The sequence below is a fragment of the Populus alba genome, chromosome 13 (assembly GCF_005239225.2).
Source record: "Populus alba chromosome 13, ASM523922v2, whole genome shotgun sequence".
NCBI lineage: Eukaryota > Viridiplantae > Streptophyta > Magnoliopsida > Malpighiales > Salicaceae > Populus > Populus alba.
Genome location: NC_133296.1, coordinates 8,354,654 through 8,380,817, shown reverse-complemented (window position 1 = coordinate 8,380,817; position 26,164 = coordinate 8,354,654). Strand labels below are relative to the sequence as shown.

The window sequence follows — 26,164 nt, the reverse complement described above, 5'->3', positions numbered from 1 at the left end:
TAACAATATAAAATTATGGCGAGGTCATAGCATGAAATGGAGAATAATTTTGATTATATATATATATATATAGTGAAGAATCAGAGCTGCTGAACCGAGAAAACCAGAGTGGCTTTACTCCTACTTTGGGAGCATGAAGACAACTGGTATTATTTCACTTCAATGGAAACGAGAAAGTAGCATGCATACATGTACTTTTGTGCGTTTTAAATCCATTGAAAGAGTAGAAAATGCTTTGAGGTTCATTAAAATGTGATTCAATTAAGAAATAAAATAAGATCAATCACAAAATATTGATTGAATTGCTGGACGCAGGCAAAACAGAAACAACATGATGCATGAAGGCATGCTCAATAGTTCTTGCCCCATATCCTCTACTAAAATCAGGTGAATAAGAACTTTTACGGTATCTTGTGGAGCAAATTGGCTCCATCACTGCTACAATAAGCATAAAGTCAACTGATTTCTCCCAATTCATTGCCTCATTTACAAAAAGAAAAAACAAAAAAGAATAAGCGACGTCCACCTCTCTTTTACAAAACAATGTATAGAATGAACAAATTGCTTCAGTCCAGATAAAAGAGAGTAACAATTTTCCGGAGATTTTTGGCCTCCTGACAAGTTTCCATGAGCAACCTGCTATCATGGAAGGCAAAGCAAATAACTTGTTGTACATGGGAAATAATGTCCATATTACACAGCCTGCAATTTCACCATTAAAAACCATCAGATAAATTCAGTTTATTACAGAAGATGCAGTCATTTTCCAACTTCAGCATTAAGCAACTTTGCAACCACTCTATAGAACTTCCCACCGATGCAGAGCTCAACTGAGCAATTAATGAACTTGCAAACTAAAACTAACAGCCCAAGCTCATTCACCAGACTAAACATTTTAAACACTGCATGTCAAGCTTGCATTTCAGTTGAGCTCCTGTACCAGTTGGATCTACTTTGCTTTGCACGTGTAAGATCAAACAAATTGGCAAAATTTACAGACAATAAAAGTCAGACCAATTTATTGGAATGCAACTGCCAATGGCTTGAGAAGGCAGTCCCATCCTTCAATTTCAATATTTGTGTTGTTTTCTTTTGCATAAGTGGATCCAGAAAATCAGCATACTTGATTAATCTTGTGGAGGCTTTATCAATCATCAAATCAAATTTGTTCGCTTGACATGGTTATGCCATTACAGTTCTCAGTAAAAAGGTCTCAATTCTAAAGCAGTAAATTCTGACTTAAAAGCAGGGAACTGCGTAATTTTCAACCACAGAACTTTCTGTTCTATTTGCGACACAAACCTTCATTTTCCATTCTTGGGGATCATGCTGTTAAATAAAACCATATACAAGCGTAGAAATAACATGCATGAAAAGCAAAGCAAGGCAAATACTTTCTCACAGCTAATCTGTCAAATATTGTATGTCTAAACGTGCAGAGAAAGAATTTTCAGCATTTAATGCTGAGCAACTTCGCATTTTCTTTACTGTCAAAGCTTTCATCATTCAATACTTTTCACAGGCAACATGTTTATTAATCAAATCATTTAAAAGAGCAGAGAAATATTTCATTATCATTTCACCTTCGACAAATATGATATCAGCCAGGATTCTTTATTTTGCTATCCTTGTTGGTTGGCATAATTTTTAAGGGAAAAAAAATCATTAACTGGGACAGATTCATAGGTAATTATTACATTACTGTAAGAGTACCCTCTCAAAAGAAAATGAAGTAAAAAATAAAATACTGGAAGAGTAACTGAAAGAATAACATGTTAGCACAAACCTGCTGGCTTCAATCAGTGGTAGATGGTCATTGTGAGGCTTCTCTATCACATTCTGCACCTGCAAATAAAAAAAAAAAAACCAGTTACCACAACACCAACAGTTGCCATCAGCGATGGATATTATTATTTTTTCCTATTAACTCAATTTGGTGGATTCCATTGCAGTTCTGTTTTTTTAAAACTAAATAAATAAACAGGGATTCATTTTCAGTACATCAACAAAATAAACATATTCATAGGCCCCAGTTATTTTCATAAAAAGTCATGGTTCGTTAAATTGCAGACTCTTCTGCAACTAGCATCCAAATGGATGTACAGTCCCATTCACAGTATATGAAGAACTTTATAGTAGAGCAACAAATTAAAAGTTTAATAAGCCAACAATAAGGATCTCTCTCCCTAAAGTAAAGTTGGTTTGCAAATATGACATTGTATTATCTTTGATGCCTTAAGTTTCCAAAGTGAATTGGCCAAAATTATAAACAACTTTCGCACTTAGGCTCATTGCTCTGTGTAAAATAGGAATCTTCTTTTGGTAGCCATATCTCCAAAAAGTGCCAGTACCTTAAGAACTTTGACTTTCAGTCAGATGATTACAAACCAAACAATTCATAGCAAAAGATTGATTGGGAACAAGGGAATATTTTGAACATCTAACTTCAACCCTAATCTATCCACAAAATGTACTTAGAAACTTTCAAAGAGAGGTGGGCTGAAATTTTACCATCTAATTTACTGTAAGCAATGACAATCTCTCAAAAAGTCACCTAATAGGTGAACAAATTAAATAGACTACAAGTTCAATGATGTCTGAAAGCATATCAAATTTTTGAGGTTACATTTCAGATGCTTTTTAACATGAATTCAATAACATAATTATGTGTATGGGTTTGGCTGCTAAAATGTTTTGAGATTTAAAACTTAACTATCATTAAAACACCCCTGCATGCACCCAGAGGCTGAATAATGTCAGAACAGAGGGAATATTACATGAATGAATGTCAAAACTATTTCTTACTTTTGCTAATAGCTCCTGGCTCTCAGGCGGTTGTTTTTTCAAACTTTGAGGCAAGATTACTGTAAGTAGTTCAGGTTTTTCTGCTCTTAAAGCACCCCTTATAACAGCTGCATTAGTCCCAGATGCACCTGATGTATAAATATGGTTTTTCTGCAGGAAAAGAAATCATGTTGCATTTCAGGAAGATGAGAATCTCAGAAGAATTTACTTACATAGTCCACGGTGAGGCTCAGTATCAAGTATATTTCTAGAATGAGTATTCCAAGGAGACAAATAGAAATAAAATAAATGAGATTTATGTCATAGCATCTTACTGTTATAACCAAAGCATAACTGAGAATCTCAATAAGTTCCTGATGCATGAAGCCCATGTTCCGGGTTCCAAAAAACCCAATAGATCTTGGTCCTTGTTGTTGGATGGCCAATAACTCCTGCAAACAATTGTATATGCATATAAAACTTAACCTTTCAAACAGATATCCGAGGCCATAAGGTTTAGCACAATAGAAAAAAATGCTGGGGTGCTTGCAAAACTGCAACCAAAACAAAGAGAGATGAACTTTTACTCTCTAAAATTTGTCCCCAAGAATCACATTAGAAAATAAAATAAAACTATCTATATAAAATGCCTAAGATCAGACAGCAGATGATCACTTAATCATTGTTATGTCCATCATGGAAAATTTATTATGCAGGTCCTCTTGGTTGTTAGTGGTCCCAACCTTTAACTTGCAAGGGCATTTTTTAAAAAGTTGAGTACTATAACACATGATATCCCAAATTAGGCATCAGTAAACAATTTCTCAATTGTCAAACCCAGTATGTTAGTGGTGGAGAAATGATATTACTGTTGAAGAGGATGACAAGGTTGATTTTAACAATTAACTGCCAAAAATAAATTTTGTTGACTGAAGAACAAGTTTGTAATGGAAAGATTACACACCTGTAGATAGTCTACATCAGGAACAGGTTTAAATTCTGACAGCACAACTGTCCCTGATCCTTCCACAATAGTTTGGGCTTGTGTTGGAATTTGGCTGCCAGTATCTTCATTTGAACCAAACATGCACTCAATGTTCTCCTCTTCAGCTTTCCCACTATCCATTTCCTGATCATTCCTCTTATGTCCACAAAGCCACTATTTCCATTACATAAAAACAGATTCCCTGGTAGTAAATCATTAGTGAAAACCAACTGCACACAGAGAGTGGTGATCAGACAAGCTCAAGCTCACATGAGCTTTGAGGCATGTTTCGTTAGAGTAGTCTGCTTGATCACGTGGCAAGCTCACGTGGCCTACTAGAAACAAATATTATCATCTCTTTCTTCTTTTTCCCCTAAAAATGAATATATTTTAAGACCTAGCAAGCTTACATAAAGCTTGAGTCTGTTTGATCACCCCCATAAAATCATAGCACACTCAAAAGAAACATAAATTCACATAATATCAACTCAACTCAGTAAAAAGCAGCATATTTTACAAATCATAAATCTGAAAAAACAGAAGGTTTTTGAAAGTGATATATAGAAAACCGGGGGAGTTGCCTTGCATGCAGAAAATTAAAGGCACATACTTGACTGGCGTCGCAGATCAGTGTGTATGCGAGTTTAATAATGAATGATAATTGGTTTTAGTAGGCCCAAAAGTTTTTCCTTGGATAAATGGAAATTTATTAAAATGAAAGAAAACAAGTATAGGGTTATTTCACAAGCTACCTAAAAATGGTATGCTAAAAATACAAGACAGTCTACAAAATCTGGTAAAACATGGGGCAAAGATCAGCAGAAAGAGATTTTAATCTCACAAATAGAAATAAAGCCTCCAGTCAATTAAAAAATTATCCCATTTTTCTCCATCCCAATAGCCCACAGTAAACATACAGGTTCAATTATCCACGCCATGCACCTTTTCTTACCATCAAATTCTAGGTTGATGGTGCTCAATAACCTGAATCCCTTGTTTCTCACATGCCATGCCCACAACCCCAAGAAGCATTTTGTATGAATAATTTTTAGGGAAAGTTTGATATTTCAAAAAAACTTCCTTTCCCTTTCCAATCAAACAAGGATGGTTCAGATTTGATGCATTTGAGGATAATCAAATTTTAAAGCAAATTAAGCAAGCTTCCTTCTATAACAATTTCTTTTATTCATAGGCTCCGTGCATATCCAGCAAACAAGGAATAAATTGTAATCTCTATTTCAACCAGATGAATCCAATTAATTCCCAAAGGAGGAGTGATAAAAGTGATATTTTTATGCAGCTTTCATGTCAACCCCGGAACCACAGATATTAATTAAGGATTCTTGCTCGTTTTCCTTTTCTCTTCAAAAAGCCACTCTTCATCTATCCTTTGATATCTAACTTTTCTGATAGACAGCATGGAGAACAAAATAATTGCTTCCACTCTGCTCCTGTTACCTTGATAGATTTAATTTTCTAACAGATGAAACACATTTACAAGAGCTTATAAATACTTTATAAACCCTAGTTGTCAAGCAAGTAGTGAAAATTAACATGTTTATATCATGGCCTAAAAGAAGAATATTTGTTCTTCATTTATCCCTGTGCCCCACACACCTTGTCAGTTGAGTGTTTACAGTTTCTTTCCAAGAACCTAAAACTGACACACAAGATTTAGAAGTATGATCAGATAAGCACTGTATTTGATGCAAAGACCAATGCAACATGCAATGTCCTATAAACTTTCAAGAACAGGCATTTACGTTGACATACAACATCAAGTCAAACATCTTTTTCATAGGCATTCCAAAATTTGAGCTGCAAACCATATACAAAGAAAAAATACTTTTTGGTAACCCAATTATTAGCCAGTGATCTTCCCCAAACATTTACAGGGAATATTACCGTTTACTACTTGTGATCACATGCAAAGCTATCAACTTTCCTGTTTTCTTATAGAAGCAGACTGAATGGAACTTTTTCCTATATAGAATCATACAGACCTACGCTAATAAATAAATAGATAAAATTAACAGCTATAAGAGCACCCAAAAAAAGGGGGGGCAATACAGCGGAAAAAAGCTAGTAAATTTAGTTAATCACGGATTTTAAATGTCAATCAGAACAAATTTTGAATGCAATTGAAGTTTATGTAACAGGAAACAATCATCAGAAAACATATTAGGAACGGAACACCATTATAGACCTTCACCTTCAGAAATCTTTCATTCAAATATCTAATACTTTCATCTCAAAACCTCTAACCAAACAACACTTCCTCTTCCAAAGTTTTGAGAGAGCAAAAGCTAAAAGAAACAAACAACAGCCACTCTCAAACCCCAACACACACAAATGAGCACCATTTTTGTAGACACACGGCACAGCATAAAACCCAATTCATCAAAGCTCAAAGAGTCATAAATTTTGCATCTTAAAAAACCACTGCATATAAAACAAAACAAAAAATACGAACATTACAAACACAGAGAGAGAGAGAGAGGAGGGTACCGTTGGTTTAGAGAAAGAGAGGCTGTTTCTTCTTGCAAGACATGATTGGTTCAAATTAGGGATTGTTGTTGTTCTTAGGGATTTGGAGGGAAAACCTGTAACAGTAGAAGTGGTTAACAAAAGCCTCATAGCAGTAGGTAAGGCCGTACACATCTCTCTTCTCTTTTTTTTTCCTTTTTCTCTTCGCCAATCTCTCAAAGGTGATTTTATTTGAAGGCCGCCTTTCTTTTCTTCTTTGCTTTTTCTATCCTTGTTTTGTTATCTTAGACAGAGAGAGAGAGAGGATACTTTCTATTCCGCCTTTGTTCTTTTTCCCTTTTAAGAGATTATTATTACAAATATATTTATTAATAAAGTTAGTGGCACCTTTGACTTGCACTGGAATCTAATCAAGGGCTTGCGTTGCAGCCGGGACACTAGCTTGGACGGACGGACAACATAGTCCTTAGATAAGCATAAGTTCAAATAGAGTGGTAGATACTTTTCATTCTTTAAATTCATTTTCAAATTGTTTTCTGAATTTATTTGTAAATTATTCATTATTGATTGATATTTATTTAATTAACAAAATTAAGAATCTCTCATCTTGATAATTGTTTTTCTTTTACTTACTTATATTTATTGCCTTTTTTATTATTTTTTCCCACAAAACAAAACTTGAACGTAATATTATCATTCACCCACATCATTCCCTTTTAAGAAAACTTATTGACTTACTATTGATCTCATGTTCGGTTAAAAGCATCGTATTAGACCTATATTGGTTTCTAAAACTAAAAGACATGTTGTCTAATTATTAAGATTCAAATTTAATTAAAAAATAATTCTAATTTGATAAAAAGTTATTAATTATTATTCATATTTATTTTCAAAAAAATATTTACACGAACATGCAGACGTAAAAAGATGAAAACACTTTTTTACAAAATGAAACTAATATTAATACAAAGCCAATAAAAATAAATAACCATGCATGAATAGTGAAAATGTACATTATTTAGAATTTTAAATAATAAATTTCTACAACCTACATGAAAGAAAATAAAATATAAAAAAAATGACTGAGCTCCAAACAAGGAAGAAGTTGTTACAGTTACTACTAGTGCCACATATGGCGGCATGCAAGCAATGAAGGGGTTTTGTGGTGGTTTTTATTGGGTTCGTTCGGTTTATTACAAGTAGAGTATTCTCGAGTGTTTTAAAAAAGTTGAGGGGGATAAGATGATTGAAAATGGTTGAGCTATTATGGGTTGTTTATGTTAGTGTATATTTTTGTAGTTAATTGATTAGTTATATGTGACTCTAACTTTGTTCATTTAAAATTATAACTGTTATTAATAAAGTTCTTTTATTTTTAATATTTATTCATGTGTTGATTAAGTGCACTATTTAACAACGTGTCATGTTCCTGTAAAAAGAAATATTTACAAGCATATTTATCTATAATATTCATTTATGTTAGATTAAGTGCATCATTTAACAATGTGTCATATGTAAGTAAAAATAAATATTTACACGCATATAACATGTTGTTAGACAATACACTTAATCTTCAAACATAAATCAATAAATTATTGAATTGATAATAAATCAAAGTATTTAATTTATTTAAGGGAAAATTACCCTAATCTTCTTGTAGTTTAGTCATTTTTTTCACTTTGCCTCAATTCTTTAAAACAATTATAGTTTACATCTTTAATCAATATAAATTCTAAATTTGAATGGAAAGGTTAAATTTACTCTCATGTATAATATAACAAAAATACCCATAAACTCTTATTCCTAATTTGTAAATCCTAACCTAATTTCCTAAATTTTATCCACCAATTCCCCACCTTAATCCTCCCCTTTCACTCTCAATTTTAAGGGAGCTCTATGATAGCATCAATTTCTTTGTAGATATTAATCATGATGTAAGTTTTTATTTAAGAAAATATTTTATTAATAAAAAAAATATGATATGTAGTCCTCAGGGTCAGCCTTGTAGATTTAGTTATGTCTAGAGGTGTTCAAAATAATAGAGAAAACCGAAAAACCAAAGAAAAATTAATCGAAAAAAAAAAACCAGGATGAATAACTAATTAAATCGATTTTCAAAACTATAAATTCTAACAAATCCTGTTTGGTTTTGAAATAGAAACTGACAAACCGAACCGGACCAACAAAAAACCTAAAAGATATAAAAATATATGAGGGATATAAATAGTTAAATTCTAATATAACCCTAACATTACCCTTTATGCCCTCACAAAAAGCTGCCACCTTGACCTTTGAGAAATTGAGAATCTTCTTTTTAATTAATTCTCAATCTTCTTGTCCTTTTCAAATTTTAATTACTTTGCGTTTGTTTCCATCTAAAGTCTAGTCAAACACAAACCCACCTATCCATTTTCCTGGCTTTTCTTCTCTCTTTATTTTCGCCCAAGTTGTTGTGATCCTTCTCTATTCTTGCAAGTTGTAGCAAAAGAAAAGGACTTATTCATTAGAGAAAAGACAAAAAAATAAATTTTATCCTTAAGGCTCATTCATAAGATATTATGCTAAGTTTAGTTCTGCCATTTTGATTCTGCTTATTTGCTCCTAAATATTTTTTCAACACTCTTGTGTTGTTCTTCCTTCTAGTCATGAAGGATGGTTTTAGTTTGCTTGTGTTTGCATTTAAGTTGATTATACAGTTCCTATAACGATAACGATTGGCATATTTTGCTTTGTTTGAGTTTGGATTTTTTAGTTATGTTAATTTGTTTCAATGAAAGATTGAGTGTTTGCTGGATTGTGTAATTAATTTGATGTTTGATTAATATATAATCCTTTTTTTTGTTCCAGTGTTCTGGTGAGGGAGGGAAGGAGGTTATAACATGTTATTAGTATTACTTTAGTATTGATACTGGAGATTGATAATAAAGCCGTTGGACACCTTCCAGTGTTCTCAGCGTTTAAAAAGAACATTGCCTGGTATTAGTGAAAAACAGAGGATTGGGATGTCTTGTCAAATTAACAGTTTATACTAACAATTTCAACATTCTTTGATAGTTTACAGTACCATGTTATCAAAACACATACCGAAACCTATAAAAAGAAGGTTAGTGATATATAAAATGCGTTTTCAATTTCATGAATGCAGCTTTTGGAAGAACAAATCACTCTTGTTTTATATAAATTGCATGTAAGGAGTTTGGAGGAGAGACATGGAAACGCCTGGATGGAATATGTAGGAATCTAAACTTTCATGTCTTGTTTTCACTAATTTCTCAACTTAGAATAAACAGAAGGACTAAACCAGAGAATTTCTTCTTCTTCTTCTTCTTCTATTTTTTATATATTGGAATTCAAGGAAGCAAAAATGGAGGATCCACGATAAGGATTAGTTGACAGTGAATGAGATTATGAATCTGCTACTGCTCTTGTAAATGGGGCTTCCAACCTCTATGCATTCGCCTGCACCAAGGCCGCCGCCGCCGCCACCATCCTAATCTTCACCTTGCTGGTGGGTTTGGACCCCATGACCTCCGTCTTCCTTGAGTGGTCCTAGTCTTCAGACATCTAATCTAAATGCTCTCGTACTATTTAGAGATGCTATCCGACATTGAATAATGAAAAACGTAGTTAGGTGGATTGATAATAGTCCACTGCAGATATAATAAAACTATTTTTATGCTTATATAGATTGTAAATTTAAAGCCCAATTTTAATGTAAGTCCATTTAAAAAAAATGAAAAAAAGCCTAGGTTTCCTGGATTTTTGCAAAAAAAAAAAAAAAAAAAAAAACAGAATTTAACCAATTGGGACATTATTTTAATTTAAGATTATAGTTTTTTTAATGTAATAGTAACTGTTAATTTGTTAATTATTATATGTTAACCTAATATGCAATTTTTTTTAAGAAATATGCTCATGATTATAATTATATATATATATATGTATGTATATATAAAACATGAATTTCTCAATTAATCATTATTTTATTTTTTTTATAATCACGTTTAAATTATCTAGTCATACTATTTTTGTTCCTTAATTGAAATTTACTTTTTAGAACATAATAATTATTTATTTAAGAAATAATTTTTTTAATTAAAGGAAATACACAATAAGAAAAAATAGGATTTTGATTTGAGAGATATAACTCAAATTATTGAAATTCTTACTAGGATTTATTCTAATTATTTTTAGTTTTTATTTTAAAAAATATGTTGTTAATAAAAAATATTTTTTAAAATAAAATGAAAAAATAAATAAAAATAAAAATTCTTGCTAACAAAATATATTTTTTTCTTTCAAATTGAAATCTTTACTTACAAATACTAGTTTGATTCACTGCCTTACGTAGTGGGATAAAACATTTTTTCTCAATGCATAAAAAGGTGTTAACATCGTTAAAGTTTTTATCACAATCAATTATTTTTACTGTAAACTAAAAAATTTATATGTGTATTAAAAAAATAAATTAAAAATTATATGTGTTAATAAATAATAATAATTTTGATTATAATTAAAAATTGAGCTGGAAAGTTGAGATAAAAAGATAAAGATAATATTTCTCAAGAAAAAAAGAGATTGAATATTTATTTTAATTTGAAACTGGGTATTAAGATTTTAATTAGTTTAAATTAATAAAATTAAATTTTAATTTACCAAATCAATCATTAATTGAATATCAAAACTTATTTTTTAATATTATAAAAGTCTTATTTAAAAGTAACAAAAAAAACATCGAATCAAATCCCAAATCAATTAATGTAAAAATATTAAATTGGAAATAAATAATGTTAAGTGACAAAAAAAAATAAACTAAAGAGAAATAGAAAAGGAAAAAGAAAACACTAGAATAATTATTGCAATGCATAATAAATTATTTTTTTCTATGTTTTATTTTCATTGTTTTTAGTAACATTTTTTTAATTTTTTATTTCCTAGCGTGTTTAAAATTATAAATACTATTTCATAATTTATAAAGTATTGATCTTTTGAAACTGTGCTATAATTATTCAATAAATAATAAAAGCAACTAATAAAAAAAGGGTGTGAATATTGTTTTAAAAAATCCAATTTATAAAAGTACTTAAATTAAAAAAAAACCAATAAAAAAATTAAATAAAAAATAAAGTTAAGGTGTTAAGACCTCAAATGTTTTAATTGTATTAATAATTTATATTATTTTTTATATAATTAAATAAAAATAAATTTTAAAGATAAATATAGAGTATCTCTCTAACAAAGAGTTAAAAACAATAATAAAATTATTATTTTAGCTCTTCAATGTTCATTTTATATGTTCAGAAGAGGAGTGCTAAACAAAATATTAGCAGATTTGATATGTCTTTAATAAATATAAAAATATTATTTATTTTAATAATTTTTTATTTTTGATTTTATTTAAATATATTTTTATATTATCCTAATTTCATTATTTGTAATATAAGTTTTACTCATGTTATTATTTTAATTAAATTTTTTTAATATTAATTTGATTGAGAATTGTTCGTTGTTTTTATATCTATTAAATCAATTCAGTTATATTATATTATTAAAATAATTATATATTAAATATATTAAAATAAAATTAGATATTCTAAATAACTTTTCACTATTAAAATCCATATAAATAAAAAAAACTTTATCTACATTATTTAAAAAATTATATTATCAATTTTGGCTAGCATCTCCGATTGGAGATAGATGCTTTTAGAAAACAAATGTTGTCCTTGTGACCTCGGACAGTATCCAAAACGTCCCTGTGGTATTTTTGGTATCAATCTATCTCGCATTAACCCAAGAGAAACGCGAAGAACAAACAACGAACAATGATCTTCATTTTTCTCTCACTTCTCCTTCTCGTTGCTTTACTCTACAAGTTCCTCACTTCTGATGGTATGTATACTGAGATCATATGCATACATTTACATGTCAATTGCGAGCTCACTGTATCTATTTTTAATGGGGGTGTTCTTCTTCTTCCTTTTTTTTTTTTTGTTAAAATTTGATTTTATATTTAAGGGGATTTCACTTTGATGTCAAAGAGGCATGCCAAGCGTGAAGAAATTGAAGATAAGGTGAAAAACCCAATTTAAAATATTGTCTTTTATTTTTTTTTCTCTTAATTTTCTTTCGATTTCATCTGTGTATTGTTTTGAAACATTGAAGTGTGTGTGTGTATATATATGTATTTGTTTTGTATACTTATCACATATGATTTTTTTAGGTTGTTTGGATTACTGGAGCCAGCCGTGGAATAGGTATGGAAATTCCCATTTGAATTCTTGATGTATTTTTGTCGAATTTGATTGATTTTAATACATAGCTTGGGATTTCGTTTTCTCTGATCAGAAAGAACTTAGCTTGCATGTGCAATTAAAAAGTTAACCATTGAATTGGTGTGCCCTTTTTTATTTTATGTTATAAGTTTAATCTTTTCTCTTACAAATATTTTATGAGTATAATGTGTTTCCAACTACATCTCTTACACAAAAATCCTATGGTTGTCAATTTATATGGTCGTTGTGTTTTGTGCAATTAAACGGCACAATGGCTGTATAGTAAAATGGTTTTCTGGTCCGGACTGTCCTTATGAAGCTTTTGTCCTCCAAATCTGTTGTGTGATGTGTTTTTATGTCTGAAATTTTCTTAATTTCCTTGCCCTAGATAAACTCCTCATCTCTTTCACTTTTCATGGTGGGTTTCAGGTGAGGTTCTTGCTAAACAACTGGCAAGTTTAGGTGCCAAACTAATTCTTTCATCACGGAATGAAGCAGAATTGGAGCGTGTCAAGAACCAACTTACTGGTATATCAATTCATCCAATGTGGAGCTCGGCCTTCCATTTCCTTCTTTACTAGTTTTTTAACAGGCCATTAGTATACTCGCAGGTAAACATGCACCTGGTGAAGTAAAGATTATACCTTTGGATTTGGCATCAGGTGAAGAGTTTCTTAAGGAGGCCGTAGAGAAAGCAGAGTCCTTTTTCTCTGGTGCTGGTGTTGATTATATGATCCACAATGCAGCTTATGAACGACCAGTAAGTATGAGATTTTTGATTTGGGATAGTGATACATTGCTATACACGTATATAATCAGCCAAAGAGGCATGCACATAGACATTTTCTAATGGTCATTGTAGTCTAGTGATAACGAAGTAAAGGGAAATCGTGTTACAAAATCAATAGCTGCTCCTAGTTAGCTAAGGAACCTGCTAACTCATTGCAAATTTCAGTATGTCCTATCAAGATATCATGCACCGCTGTGATTCTTCAACAAGGTTGTGAATGTTTCACTACCTTTCATCAAATAATGGACCTCTAATTCACTTTACCATCTTTAAAACATTGTTACAAACTAACTACGGTTTTTATAGTGGGTATCTCACTTTACTTCCCATTTTGAGAGACTTATTTTCATTCATGACGAAAAAAATAAAATAAAAATGGATCTCCATGGTCATGATTTGAGCAAGGCTTGGTTCATACATATATTGTCCACTGACATGGCCCATGTTTTTGCACCAATTTACTCATGTTTTTAAGCATAAATTGTTCATCAATCTCTTAAATTTTGTAATTTGAAGCTGCTTTACCTTTTCCTTTGAAAGATGCATTTGTTTTTTGTTTTGAGTGTCCCGTGCCAGTCTATACTGACTGTATGGGCTGAAGGTCAATGGTGCACTATGCCCAGAAGAATCCTATGCCTCTAGAATGAAAACATTGTTAACCAACTTCTTGTGTACCCTTTGTCTGATAGACATGTTAATAATCTGCCTTTTGTGCTTGGGTGTGGTAAATTTTGTTTTTAATGTGAGGAATGGAACAATGCCTTATAGTTTGTTGATTGAATTGAAACTTGGTTGATTGGTATTTGAGGGCAAAAGGTGCTTCTGCTGATTGCAAAACTTAGGCTTAGGAAATTGTAGGAGAACTGGCAAAAAACCATTGGATTTGGTGTTAGCAAGACACTATAGGTGAGGATTGCTTGGGAAATTAAATTAGGATTGTGGAAAATGAGAGGATATAATGTAGAAGAGAAGAAAAGAATGACTGAGTTGAGGTCAAGAGAAGTAACAATCGTGCTGGAAATGATGTGGAGAATGATGAGAATTCGAGATGTTAAAAGAAGATAACTAAAGGACAAACAAAACTATCCATGGTGGCTTTCACATTTTCTACAAAGGGATTTGAGATTCAAATATGATGCGTTTTCAAAGAGAGATCGAAATTGATTCTTGATAGAGCAATTCTACTGTCTCAAGCATGTGCACTTTTATCTAAAAGTACTCATAACTAATTTCGCATGTGTGCGATGTCACGGTGATTATCTTCCCAGACCGAGATCTTTGTGGTGATGATGAGTGGATGGCAGATAAAAACTTGTCATTGAGTGAGGCAAAAAAGTAAACAAAGCAAATATTTGTGTTTGTGGAGGTGGAGGGTTGCCTGAATTATACAAAAACTAAAAATGATGAAAGTACCATTGGCTATTGCAAAAGAAATGGTATGTGGTTCTAATTGTTGTGAGGATAATTTTATATGAACCTCTTTCACCGTAGCCTGCCTGCTATTGCCATTCCCTATCAAAGAATGTGATAAAGTATTTGCATTCTTGGTTGTTGATGGACCAAAAAACAAGTAGCATTATGCCCTAAGAGGTTGTGCAAGTTTCATTCATTTTGTTTTCTTACTTATGTGAAGATGTGAGAATGCTTGGTCATAAGCCCTAGAATAGCCTTAAGATTTCTTTGTTGTGACCAAAAAACATAAAGATTTTGGGAAAGCGAATTTATCGCCATCGATTAAATTTCATGATTGTGCTGCCTTGTTATTTCAATTTATTTACTGTGCTAAAAGTGGATGCTGCTTAGGGATGATCAGTGTGTTATCCAGTATAACTACCTTTTGATTCTGCAAACACAATATTGACTAGAGATTTGTAGAAATATTTCATCAATCAAGACGTCCTCATGTCACTTCAGGTTACCTAGTATACATGTCTTTGAAAGTATTGAATATGCTGCAATACCATGTGGTAAACTGTTTAAGGTCTTAAGGTTCTGTTTATTTTATGCATCATTGTGATAACCTACTGATATGCTTGTAAAATTGATTTGTCTTCCAGTGGTGAATGACTTTATTTTGTTATTTCTTTTTGGCAGAAATCAACAGCTTTGGATGTGAATGAGGAAAGTCTCAAGGTATCAAATCAAGGAAGTAGGCATCCTGATGATGATCTAGTCCAATCGCTTAAAAAATAACACTAGTTTACTTGAGTTTTTTTGCTTTGTCTTGCCTGCATTTAGTTACAAGTTGAGTTCAGTCAACAGGATGCATTCATCAAAGGATCACTATTATGATACTATCAATTTTTTTTCTGCGACTCTCTTGTAAAACTTCTAATGGTGCTTCTATCATGGAAGTAGGCTACATTCAACATCAATGTCCTTGGGCCAATATCTCTCACACGACTATTGGCATCTTCTATGCTGAGCCGAGGGCGGGGTCATTTTGTTGTGGTATGTTTGGATTAGTGATATATATTTTAACCATTATTTGTTTTGGATGTACACCTCAACTTGATAAGTAAATTATTACTGAATGATCCTTACACATTAACCAATTGTTTCTTATAGTCCGCTGTAACTCTTGTCACTTATGAGATTGGTTGCTAGATAGTTGTGTTCTCTTTTCTTAGTTTCCTAGCTACATTGCTTTGATTGGTTTATTATAAACAAAGGACCAAAATATATATAAAAAACAAGGAAATCTAATAATTATCTATATTAGAGCTCTTGCCTCTCACCCTTCTCTAAAAAAATAGATTAGTTTTATAATTGTACATACCATCTATCCATGTTGATACACTTAACTTTTTAAATGCACTATGCATGCAGATGAGCAGTGCTGCAGGCAAGACACCTACCCCGGGTCAGGCCATATACTCTGCTTCAAAATTTGCTCTAAATGGATACTTTCATTCCTTGCGTTCTGAGGTATATATATTATTTCTAAGTCAAATGTGTTGGGAATTGCTCATCATGGTAGACTAGAGTTCTTGCTATGTGTGACTATAACATAAAAGTATTGCAATAATGGCCAAAAAGGTTGCATTTGTTTTGATCCATAAAATGAATAAAAGTAACGCAAGGAAGATAGCAAGAACAATAACATAGAATTCTGTTGAAAAGGGATCAAACATAAACTCTAATTTGAAATTTTATTATTGAATATTATTTATTTAGATAGTCTGTCTAAAATATAAGCTAAATAACCCTATTTATATTAGAAAAAAAATCATAAACAAAGCTGAAAAAATAATAAAAGAAAGTTGAAAAAATAATAAAAGAGTCTTAAACCAAATAGAAAAAAGAATTCTAAATTAACTAGAAAAATATAACAAATCTTGAACATTAATTTTTGGGCTTTATTTGAAAGCCTTCCCATACTCGGATGGATACAAAATTCCCACCTTATTGGAAAGAGGGCCTCTAAAATCGTTTATCAAGATTTTAACCTGATCCAATGGTTGGATTGAAAGTTATGTTGATTATCATAAAGCTGCTCATTAGAAAAAAAATCTTTTGCATCAGTCTTCCCAGGTTAAAGAGAACTTGTCTCAAGTTCAAATTTCTCTTACCTCAATCTTGTGGCTGTCCAATCAAAAGTTCCAAACCTTTTACGTGCTCAACATTTTTGTTAAAAGCATCATACCTTTTAGGAACATGATAATCCTCCCCGACAACGAAGCCAATCTTAATGTTACATTGAAGATCATGTGCAACAACTCTTGTAGTAGCCTTCTCAAACTCTAACTCAAAATTCAACATAACTTTATTGTCCTTGACAACAATAATAAATCTTTGTTGACAACACCAAAACCACCTTGAAATTCTTCAAGCATAAACTTTAGACACTGATTATTGGCAATAAATAATAGGTTGGTCCATTGATTTCTTTGTGGTTGAAAATTTCTATTACTTCAATATCTTCAAAATTAGCTACAAAACACTCTTTTGGAGTATCAATGGATTTGTCACTTTCATGAAGAATCCTTATGGATCCCAATTTACAGAGTTTTTAGGATTTTTGCAACCCTCAAGCCCAATGATATCTTGAGCTTCTTCCTTGTCATATTTTGGTGGTTAATTCCAATGTACCTAATAACTAGAATCATCAAAAAATTCAATTTCAATATCATATCATATTCATCCTGATCAATAAATTACCTTATGCCTCTGAAACGAGGGCTCAAAACTAGCCATATATCCGTGATCACTTTTCTCACGATCCCACAAGCTCCTTACCTTCACCACTTGACAAGTTAATTGTGCAATTTGTCTTCGCATGTCTTCTCTCACTAGTTCTTGAAAATCACTTTTCAGTTTTGCAATATGTCTTTGCATGTCTTCTATTACAACGTTTCTCTCTTGAGGGGATGTTCTCATCCTTCTTACCTTAACACGTTCTGCTTTGCAACTTCTTCTAGCCATAGTTATTTAGCAGCACACAACAAGCAATAATCTAGGATTGTTGGGTTCTCATATCAATTGACACAAACAAAAGAAACACAAGAAAAACAACAAGTCAACAAGCATAAGAACACAGAATTCGGTTGTTGAAAGGGGATCTTATAGAAATCCTAATTCAAAACTTGATTATCGAATATTTTTTGTTCAAGTAGTCTACTTATATTACAAGCTAAATAACTCTATTTATTCTAGAAAAGAACAACCTAAACAAAGTTGAAAAAATAATGAAAAAATCAAATAGAAAAAATAATTTTAAATCAATTAGGAAAATATAATTAATTCTGATTAGTAACTTTTGGACTTTATTTGAAGGCTTTCCTGTATTCGGATGGATCCAAATTTTAACCTTACGAGAAATAGGGTCTCTAAAATCATCTATCAAAATTTCAGTCTGATTCAATGGTTGTATTGAAAGTAATGTTTATTAACATAAAACTATGCATTAGAAAAAAAATCTCCCGCACCAGGAAGGCTAGCCAATAAACCACATGAAAATTCAAGCATAGAAATGTCTTGACTTTGGCACACTTGCAAGTTTATGACAAAAATATGATTTTCTTTTATAAAGCTTTTAAACTAGCAAGTTGTTAACTGATTGCTTCTCATTTACACTTAGAATCTGACACCGCTATTATTTAATATATCAAAATTTATATAAGTTATACCACTGAATAGTGAGTATGACTAATGCATTTTACGTTGAATTCATTAGGTTATCGGTGGAACTCCTGGTCATTGAACTTTCATAAGATAACAGTGAAACCAAATTCAAGAGATACCATAAGAGAATAATACTTCCTATTATCTTATTCTAGTTTATTGATTAACATGTACAAAGTCCATATATAACCTTAGATGTTACTGGGAAAATGTTCTGGTGAATAGTTCTTATGTTTATATAAGATCATAAAATGCAAGAGAAACCACTATAAGTGGATATAAACTGCTGACCTGGCTGATTTTCACAAAAAATGGTTTGTGTGAAAGAAGGGGCTGCTTTGGATGATGTCCCTGTTTGGAGAGATGGTAGAATTCTTAAAAACCATTACACTTCACACAATTGGTGGGGGACAAGATTGTTTTACTTTCTTATTTGGAGTGCCATGCTTCAAGTGCTTTTAGGGGAGTTTCTTCAGCTGATAGAGATCGGATTTCTCTTCCATTATATTCCATTTGCTTTCATATTTTGGAGGATGACTCATTCTCCATCATGCTTTTGTAATAGTTCTGTTTTAGTCAGTTCATCTCTCTATCTCTCTCTCTCTCTCTCTCACACACACACACACACACACATTCTCAATCATGCTTTTGTAAAAGTTCTGTTTTAGTCGTTTCATCTATCTATGATCTCTCTCTCTTTCTCTCTCTATCTCTCTCATGTTAATGTTTGGAAGAGGATTAGAGGTGGTTGTGCTAATTCTGCCTAGTTTATTTCCCTTGCTGGAGATAGCAGATAAACTTTGAAAAAGGTTTACCTGGATTGGCTAATTGGAACTTTGGAAGGTGGTTGGGCTAATTGTGCCAAGTATGTTGCATGCTACATACAGAAAAGAATAAACTTTGAAATATGTGCTCGTGATTTGTCCAATTAGGTAATTAGAACTTATAAAGGTGTATGATGTGGATAAGAAACTTTAAACATGAGTACCTTGATTTGTAGGTATTGCAGAGAATAAAAGATGTTGGTGTTACTAGTTAAGTTGATTGGATGCTATGTACTTGAGCTGAAATGTACCCAAGCTGAGAAGAATGATTCGCATAGTATGTGTGCTTTGATGGTACACTAGGAATAAGAGCTTTATGATTATTTGGTTCTATTATGTGCTATGTGGTGAATGTACAGGGAGAGTTCTAGGGCCTATAACTTTAAAAGAATGGCAGTTTGTCCCAATTGAAACTAAGTGGGGTATAAGGAGTTTGTTTTCCTGGTCCATTCCCCCAAGCGTCCATCAAGATACTTATTTAAAACAAACATCAGAACCAAACTACATCAGTCAAGACGCACAAGAGGCTATATTGTGGGTAATATTGTTTGTAATGATTTATGCTATTTAGTATTGGTAAACAATACATTATTCCAAATTGTTATGCTTCACCTTATAATGAATGTTGCTCAACTGTTTTCCTATTCGTTGCTGAGTCCTTGCATTCTCTCTTAAATTTGTGTTATTGCAGCTCTGTCAGAAAGGGATTAAGGTGACCATTGTTTGTCCTGGGCCAATAGAAACGTCAAATGGTTTTGGATCGACAACCTCAGGAAAGAAAGGTACTTTTGAGGTGAGCTTCTTACTGTAATGTTATGAGTGGAATTGGCATTACTTGTAACTTGTTTTCTTGCTATCTTTTGGACAACCCAAATATTGTGAAGCAGCAAGGGGTGCACATCTATGATTGTGCGGATTGGTATATTGTAAAACAGTTATGTTCTTATAGCACATGTTCTCATCCATCTGCCTTCCTTCAGTAACTACTGATTACTTCTATGCTGCCTGCTTGGTTTTAATATAGATCTTGCTGTTTTTTCTTTTTGACAGAGGAGAGTGTCGTCAGAAAGGTGTGCAGAACTGACAATTATTGCAGCAACCCATGGTTTAAAGGAAGTTTGGATATCAGACCAGGTATTTGAATTTTCACTATAGAATCCTTCTATTAGATTAAAATAAAACGAAACAAAATTTGATTCTAGTACTTTCACTATAAAACCAACCTTGAAAACTTTGTTGAATATCGAGAAATTTCTTCTGTGACATTTGACCACACTCCACGTATGTTATGTCCTTGAAACATTGGATAGCTTGTATCATGATAACATCATTCTGTGAGATTTAATTTTGTTAGCAATGTGAATTGTTGATAAGCACCAGGTTTCTTCAAAGACTCAACTCGAAGAAATGTAATTCACAAATACTTGGGATTGGCTATCATGATTTATCTGAAAATACATTCAACGGTCTATTTTACCTAATCTAGTGTAATGAAATACGACGCATGACTGCACACTAGTTATAACTTACAATATAGCCACCTCATGACAGACATTGAGGTTTTAATAATAGAGTTGTGATCCTAAATCTAGGTGTTAAATTTTAAAGCGAACCTGGAAAAATTGACAAGCCTCTTGAATATTTGTGTCTGGCTGTTCAGGGTTCAGTAATTCTCGTGGTTAAAATTTAATTGAGCTTTACTAGGTACTGGTGTGTATCAATGCGCTCTGTTTTCTTGTTTTCTTTTAGGTTTTTTTGCTGTGTTAGGGTTTAGCCTCATTGATCTGGTTTCTTAAAAAATTGCTTCAATTGTAAAACTCAAATAAACTTCCCTTGCTATCTGATTAATGGTATGTTAGGTGTGGTCGGTAAAAGTCAAGTGAGAGTCACAGCTTCAAACCTAAAGCATTCAGTATACACATGCAAGTGTATGAGCATGAATGATTAGTTTGAATGTGGGATGTTTATGAGCTAGGGCCAAGGTGGATAACTCTATTTTTCTGTCATATATGCACAGAAGATCCAGTTTTCCCTCCATTTTTGGCCTTTATTTTTGGATATGTAAGAGATCAGTAGCCTGCCCTTCTAATTTGAGCAGTTGAGTGTTTAATATATCTCAGGTGCCACTTGGGGAACCATCACAAATTGAATACTAGTTCATAATATAATAATCTGACTATTAAATATACGACACTCTTGACTCTAACAAATGATATATAATGCTTCTCGAAACAGAAATGCTGCCTGTACCATCGGGCAACACTTTAGGATGACTATGTTAATAATATGAGGATTTGAGGAATGATGATAGAATTCTGGATTTTATTTCAACCTTTTAAATTTGAGACCATACAATTCTCCCATCTAGACTGGTCAACTAGCTTTTACTATGAGGACCTTAGTATAACTATGTGAAAATCTGAAGATGAGGAGTTCTCGATTGAAACTAAAATATACCATGGAAACTAGGCATATTATCAACTTTATTATCATCTATGGCATTTTCTTGGTTATATGCAAATAATAAAGTTTCGTACGTGGAACTATTTTATATTATATTTTTAACTTTCAAATTGAGGACGAAAACTTATCCTCATAAACTAGCATTTTCTAATATGTTTTGTGTATCACACTTGTGATTTTGCAATGGAATGTGCATATCTCCTTTCCTTTCATGTGTAAGAATATGCTGACAAAGTTCTTCCATTTCCTTGCTATCATAGTTTTTTGCAAATATTAATATTTCGTTCCATCTTTCAGCCTGTGCTAGCTGTTCTGTATTTAGTGCAGTACATGCCAACTGTAGGGTATTGGCTCATGGACAAGGTATCTTCTCAGAACAATATTAACACCACTTAAACATTTAAGTACTAATTTCAACCGCACCATCATACCTTGTGAATCCAGTTTTCTTTCACAGCTACACGATTAATAGCTGTTAACGTTTATTATTTTTCATTATTTTGGACACCACTTGAATAGAATTTGTGTTTGAAATGTCTTAGATTGGTGGAAATCGATTAGCAGCTGCTGCACAAAAAGGCAATACATACTCTTTGAGCTTATTGTTTGGGAAAAAGAAAGCAACCTGAATTGTTACTGCAGGTTGATATCTCTTCTGTTTTATGTTCTAGTTCGCGACAACAATACAAGCCCTTCCAATGGAAGATTTGTAATACAACCCAATAATTCACATCATTGTCAGTATATCTTGTCAGAATTGTTCTATCAACGAAAATCCTCAACTTAGTAAAAAAGGATATCAAGGAACATTTATACCATGTGCGTAACAGCTGATACTGGTGTACCTGTTTAATGTCAAAAGTTACGAAGCTACCTTTTATTTTCTTTTTATAGTTTAAGGTGAGGTGGTATAGAAATCCATCCATTACAGATTCATATACATCAGTGATGACCAAATGGATTTTACCTCTTTTTTTTTTTTTTTTTTAATTAACCTGTTTTTTGAACGAAGTTCGATGAGTATATTGAGATCAATTATAACTATATCTGTACCCTTAGTTTTAGAAACATGTTGATTGCTATTACTGCGTGCAGGTGCTCTCCTAATGTAAAAGGACTCCCGGACATTCACATTAGGATTCATTGGTGTGATTCAAGTGGGAAAATAACAGTGTCATATATCTCGGTGCAAAGAGAGGTTAATGTTCATGCATCAAATCTCATGATTTATGAGCGTATCATTTATCTTAGAAAGGTTATGGTAGTCCATCCGAGTAACAGTGTCATATATGATCAGTGCAGAGAGATGTGGGTATATTTGCATCAAATATCACAACTTTCGAGTATAGTTCATCCCTGTTGTGCTTAGCTCGGTTTTTATAAGAAGCTCGTGGTTCTCAAGGAAAACGACAGTAATCATGACCCGTGAACATGGGGAGTGAAATGAAACTGTCGCTGAAGTTGGCAAATTCACTCCAAAACCATTAATGCATCCAAATAGATCTGGAACTCGAAGGCATGCTTGATTAACTTTCTAACCAAAAATATTATGTCTTTCAAGACAACGAGGAGTTACCTCGTTCATTGTTCTGTTAGCTTGCCTTTTGAGGGGTTTTGGTAGTGAAATGGCTTGGGTTTCCCGCCCCCCACCACCCGCCTCTCTTGGTGTAGGCGACGTGGTTGTATCATCTTTGTACGGTAAATTGAAAATAGGAGCATTATATGAAATTCCTCTCTTTAGACTGGAGTTGTCGACTCCGTGTTATGTGTAAGACTCAACACATGGGGATGGGTGATAAATGTGATGCAGCAAGTTGTAAAAATGAATTTGTTGGCGTTACAAAAATGTAGAATGTAACAAATCCTCTCCCAAAGCCTCGTCTAGGTGGGAACTAGATTAACTGATAGTGTGAATCATCCAAAGGAGACATGGACAACAGTCTTCAATTGCCAACACTAAAGGATTTTTGAGAATAGAGGTTCTGCGTGCGAAGATGCAGAAGAAAACTTAGAATTGTTCCTGTGAAGCAAATGGACCCCCAGATGATGAAAGTTTTTTGATAGCATTGCAGCCCTATGCATACGCCATGATCGCCAGCACCTTCGCTTTGATAGTTAATGGCTGCCAAGTACCCAAAAAGCAGAGAGCCCAAGGGAATGTTGGTTAGAACAATGGTTTGTTTCGCAACAGAGTTCTTGGAGCCGAACAGCTCAGACGTTGTCATTGAATTTATAACAATTAAGGCTCCTGAACAGGTTCCCAAGATTCCGGTGCTGATGTATAAACATCTGTTGCTGTCGAGGAGCAAGAAGACAGCAATGGGCATGGGGATCATTAGGAGCACTGTCAACGCTGGGTTGGCTATTACCGATTTTTCCCTGGTTATACAAATATATTATCAACAAAGGAAAATATATCCATGAAAGGAAACGTGATTATTACATCTTACAAGGTGCAGTCAGCTTATTAGAGTTTCAAGTAGTGGGAAATGCTCTAACCTTGTATACCAGTGGAACATAATAGACAAGATCCTTCCAAAAAAGCCAAACGCAGAAGATATTTCCAGTAAAAATGATGCTTCGCCCATGCTGCGAGACTGCGTGATTCTCTCTAGGTTGTTTAAATAAACCATTCCCAGCGTAGGTCCACATGCATTCACCAAATAGAACATCCAGAAATCCACATTTAACAGTAGTTTTTTCATACCAGCATCATTTCCTGCTTTAAACAAGCCCTTGTCGTCACTGTCAACCTCCCCCCCTGCCCTTTGATCAGCTTCTCTTTCTTCGCCTATTGCAATCTTGACTTCTTTGGATACCTTTTCGGGGTTTGATTCGCCAGAGTCATTCGACTCCCTTCGAGTCACCTGGGAGTGATATTTCTCTGCTGAAAACCGGTCTGCAGCAGCTGTCAAGAGTGCAACTGCAAACGGTATGGTTAACGCCAGTGCTAAAATCACTGCGCGTAATCGCAAGGACACAAACCCGAAGAATGGTGCAACGGGTTCGATCACTGTATACACTCCAGTTGCAATGATGAGAACGAAGACGGCTGGAAATACATCCGAGTCCCCATATTCCATGAACTCGAGACAAATATGAACGAGAGCAACAATTAACCCAGCGGCCACAGGAACCAGGCAGGTCAAGAGGAGGTAAATACTGGAATTTGTAGAGCCTTTCCTTCCTTCAATTCCTTCAACTAAAGAAGTCAGTATCTTTCCACTCAACCCTGAATAAGTTGATGTTATTTCGAATATCGTCCGATAACTGTCCTTGAAGTTTCTTGTGGCTAACAATTGACAGTAAGTATTGATCCAACAGCTGCTGTTCCCTGCAAGAATATTTAGCAATAAAGCTTGCCAAAAAGATAGAGCAGGGATTCTATGTGAAATACAAAAGCACTGCACGCCATAACCAACCAAACCAAAAACCAGGCCAATGAATAGGATCATCCATGCAGGAAAACAGGTGGCAGCGGCTGTCGATACGAAACCAAATAGCCTTCCTGTTTCTGAAGCAACAATTAGATTGTTGAGTTGCACATGTGAGATGTGGTAATTTTGTTCCATCAGGGATGCGCAAGCAGAGAAAATGAAGCGGGGGGCACTTGAGGCTTGTAGCAAAGTAATGCAACCCAAGGTTAGCCATGATGACAGTCTGAACTTCAATTGATTATTGCCCATGTTTCTTTCTTTTGGATTTTACTAGATGAGGAAAACATTGGCTTAATAATGATTTGTGTGAAATCAGAGTGCCCCTCTCTTTCTATATATATATATATATATATATTGAGGTTCCATCTTCTTGTTCCTGTTATAAGTAGTTGTCAAAATTATCAATAACAAAATTACAGATTTTCAAACAAAATCCTCCTCTTCTCATTCAAATGTTAGGCAACAGCATGGTTACGTGAGACAATCATTAAAGCTAGGGTCTCGTTGAAGAACTGTAAAAAATCATCCTGTCTAACAAGGTTTTGAACTATCTAGTACCTTATGGACTAAAAAATACATGGCGAGACCAAAACAAAGCAAAACAAACAATTAAACTAAAAACATATCAAAACTAAAAAAAAAAAAAATCTTAAAAACATAAAATTTTCTAACAAAAACATATCAAACACCAATAATATAAAGAACATGATAAACATTCATACCGAAACCCAACAAACACAAATCACAAACTAGACAAAACAAATTGATGGTTTTTGAAACCATTGACGCGATGAACATTAAAACCATTGACAAGAACTCTTTGAGAAACTTTAAGTGTGAACACACAAAACAAATGGATGGTTTTTGAAAAATATGTATCATAGTCAAGACTGACTCAATTGATCACTTTTGAGGCTTCACTGGAGAAATTGCGATATAAACATCATTGAAAACCACCTAAAGTTGGTAGAAGAGGTGCATACCTTTCGTTTGGA

The 26,164-nt window shown here is 33.1% G+C and overlaps 3 protein-coding genes across 6 annotated transcripts; 1 reads left to right on the top strand and 2 right to left on the bottom strand.

Annotated features, from left to right (window-relative positions):
• Positions 1-323: 323 nt before the first annotated feature.
• LOC118040571 (uncharacterized) lies at positions 324-6,587 on the bottom strand. Of its 2 annotated transcripts, none has more exons than XM_035047539.2 (6): positions 6,278-6,587; positions 3,749-3,943; positions 3,120-3,236; positions 2,806-2,955; positions 1,787-1,845; positions 324-702 (listed from the first exon to the last, which is right to left on the bottom strand). In XM_035047539.2, the coding sequence occupies exons 1-6, from the start codon at positions 6,428-6,430 to the stop codon at positions 567-569; spliced, it is 810 nt and encodes a 269-aa protein (XP_034903430.1). In that variant the 5' UTR covers positions 6,431-6,587; the 3' UTR covers positions 324-566. The 2 variants fall into 2 exon arrangements, with proteins under 2 accessions (XP_034903430.1, XP_034903431.1); XM_035047540.2 differs by having other exon boundaries at positions 3,749-3,925.
• Positions 6,588-11,940: 5,353 nt separating this feature from the next.
• Positions 11,941-23,085, top strand: LOC118040570 (uncharacterized). 3 transcript variants are annotated; one of them, XM_035047537.2, is made up of 13 exons: positions 11,941-12,148; positions 12,275-12,330; positions 12,480-12,513; positions 12,961-13,059; positions 13,143-13,291; positions 15,416-15,454; positions 15,680-15,772; positions 16,151-16,249; positions 19,961-20,062; positions 20,320-20,403; positions 22,030-22,095; positions 22,275-22,374; positions 22,828-23,085. In XM_035047537.2, exons 1-12 carry the CDS (start codon positions 12,082-12,084, stop codon positions 22,359-22,361), a joined length of 975 nt encoding a protein of 324 aa, XP_034903428.1. In that variant the 5' UTR covers positions 11,941-12,081; the 3' UTR covers positions 22,362-22,374; positions 22,828-23,085. The 3 variants fall into 3 exon arrangements, with proteins under 3 accessions (XP_034903428.1, XP_034903429.1, XP_034903426.1); XM_035047535.2 differs by lacking the exon at positions 22,828-23,085 and having other exon boundaries at positions 11,942-12,148; positions 22,275-22,617; XM_035047538.2 differs by lacking the exons at positions 15,680-15,772; positions 22,828-23,085 and having other exon boundaries at positions 22,275-22,617.
• Positions 23,086-23,943: 858 nt separating this feature from the next.
• LOC118040606 (protein NUCLEAR FUSION DEFECTIVE 4) lies at positions 23,944-25,418 on the bottom strand. Its single transcript, XM_073403823.1, has 3 exons — positions 24,363-25,418; positions 24,232-24,264; positions 23,944-24,111 (listed from the first exon to the last, which is right to left on the bottom strand). Exons 1-3 carry the CDS (start codon positions 25,416-25,418, stop codon positions 23,944-23,946), a joined length of 1,257 nt encoding a protein of 418 aa, XP_073259924.1.
• Between the last annotated feature and the right edge of the window lie 746 nt (positions 25,419-26,164).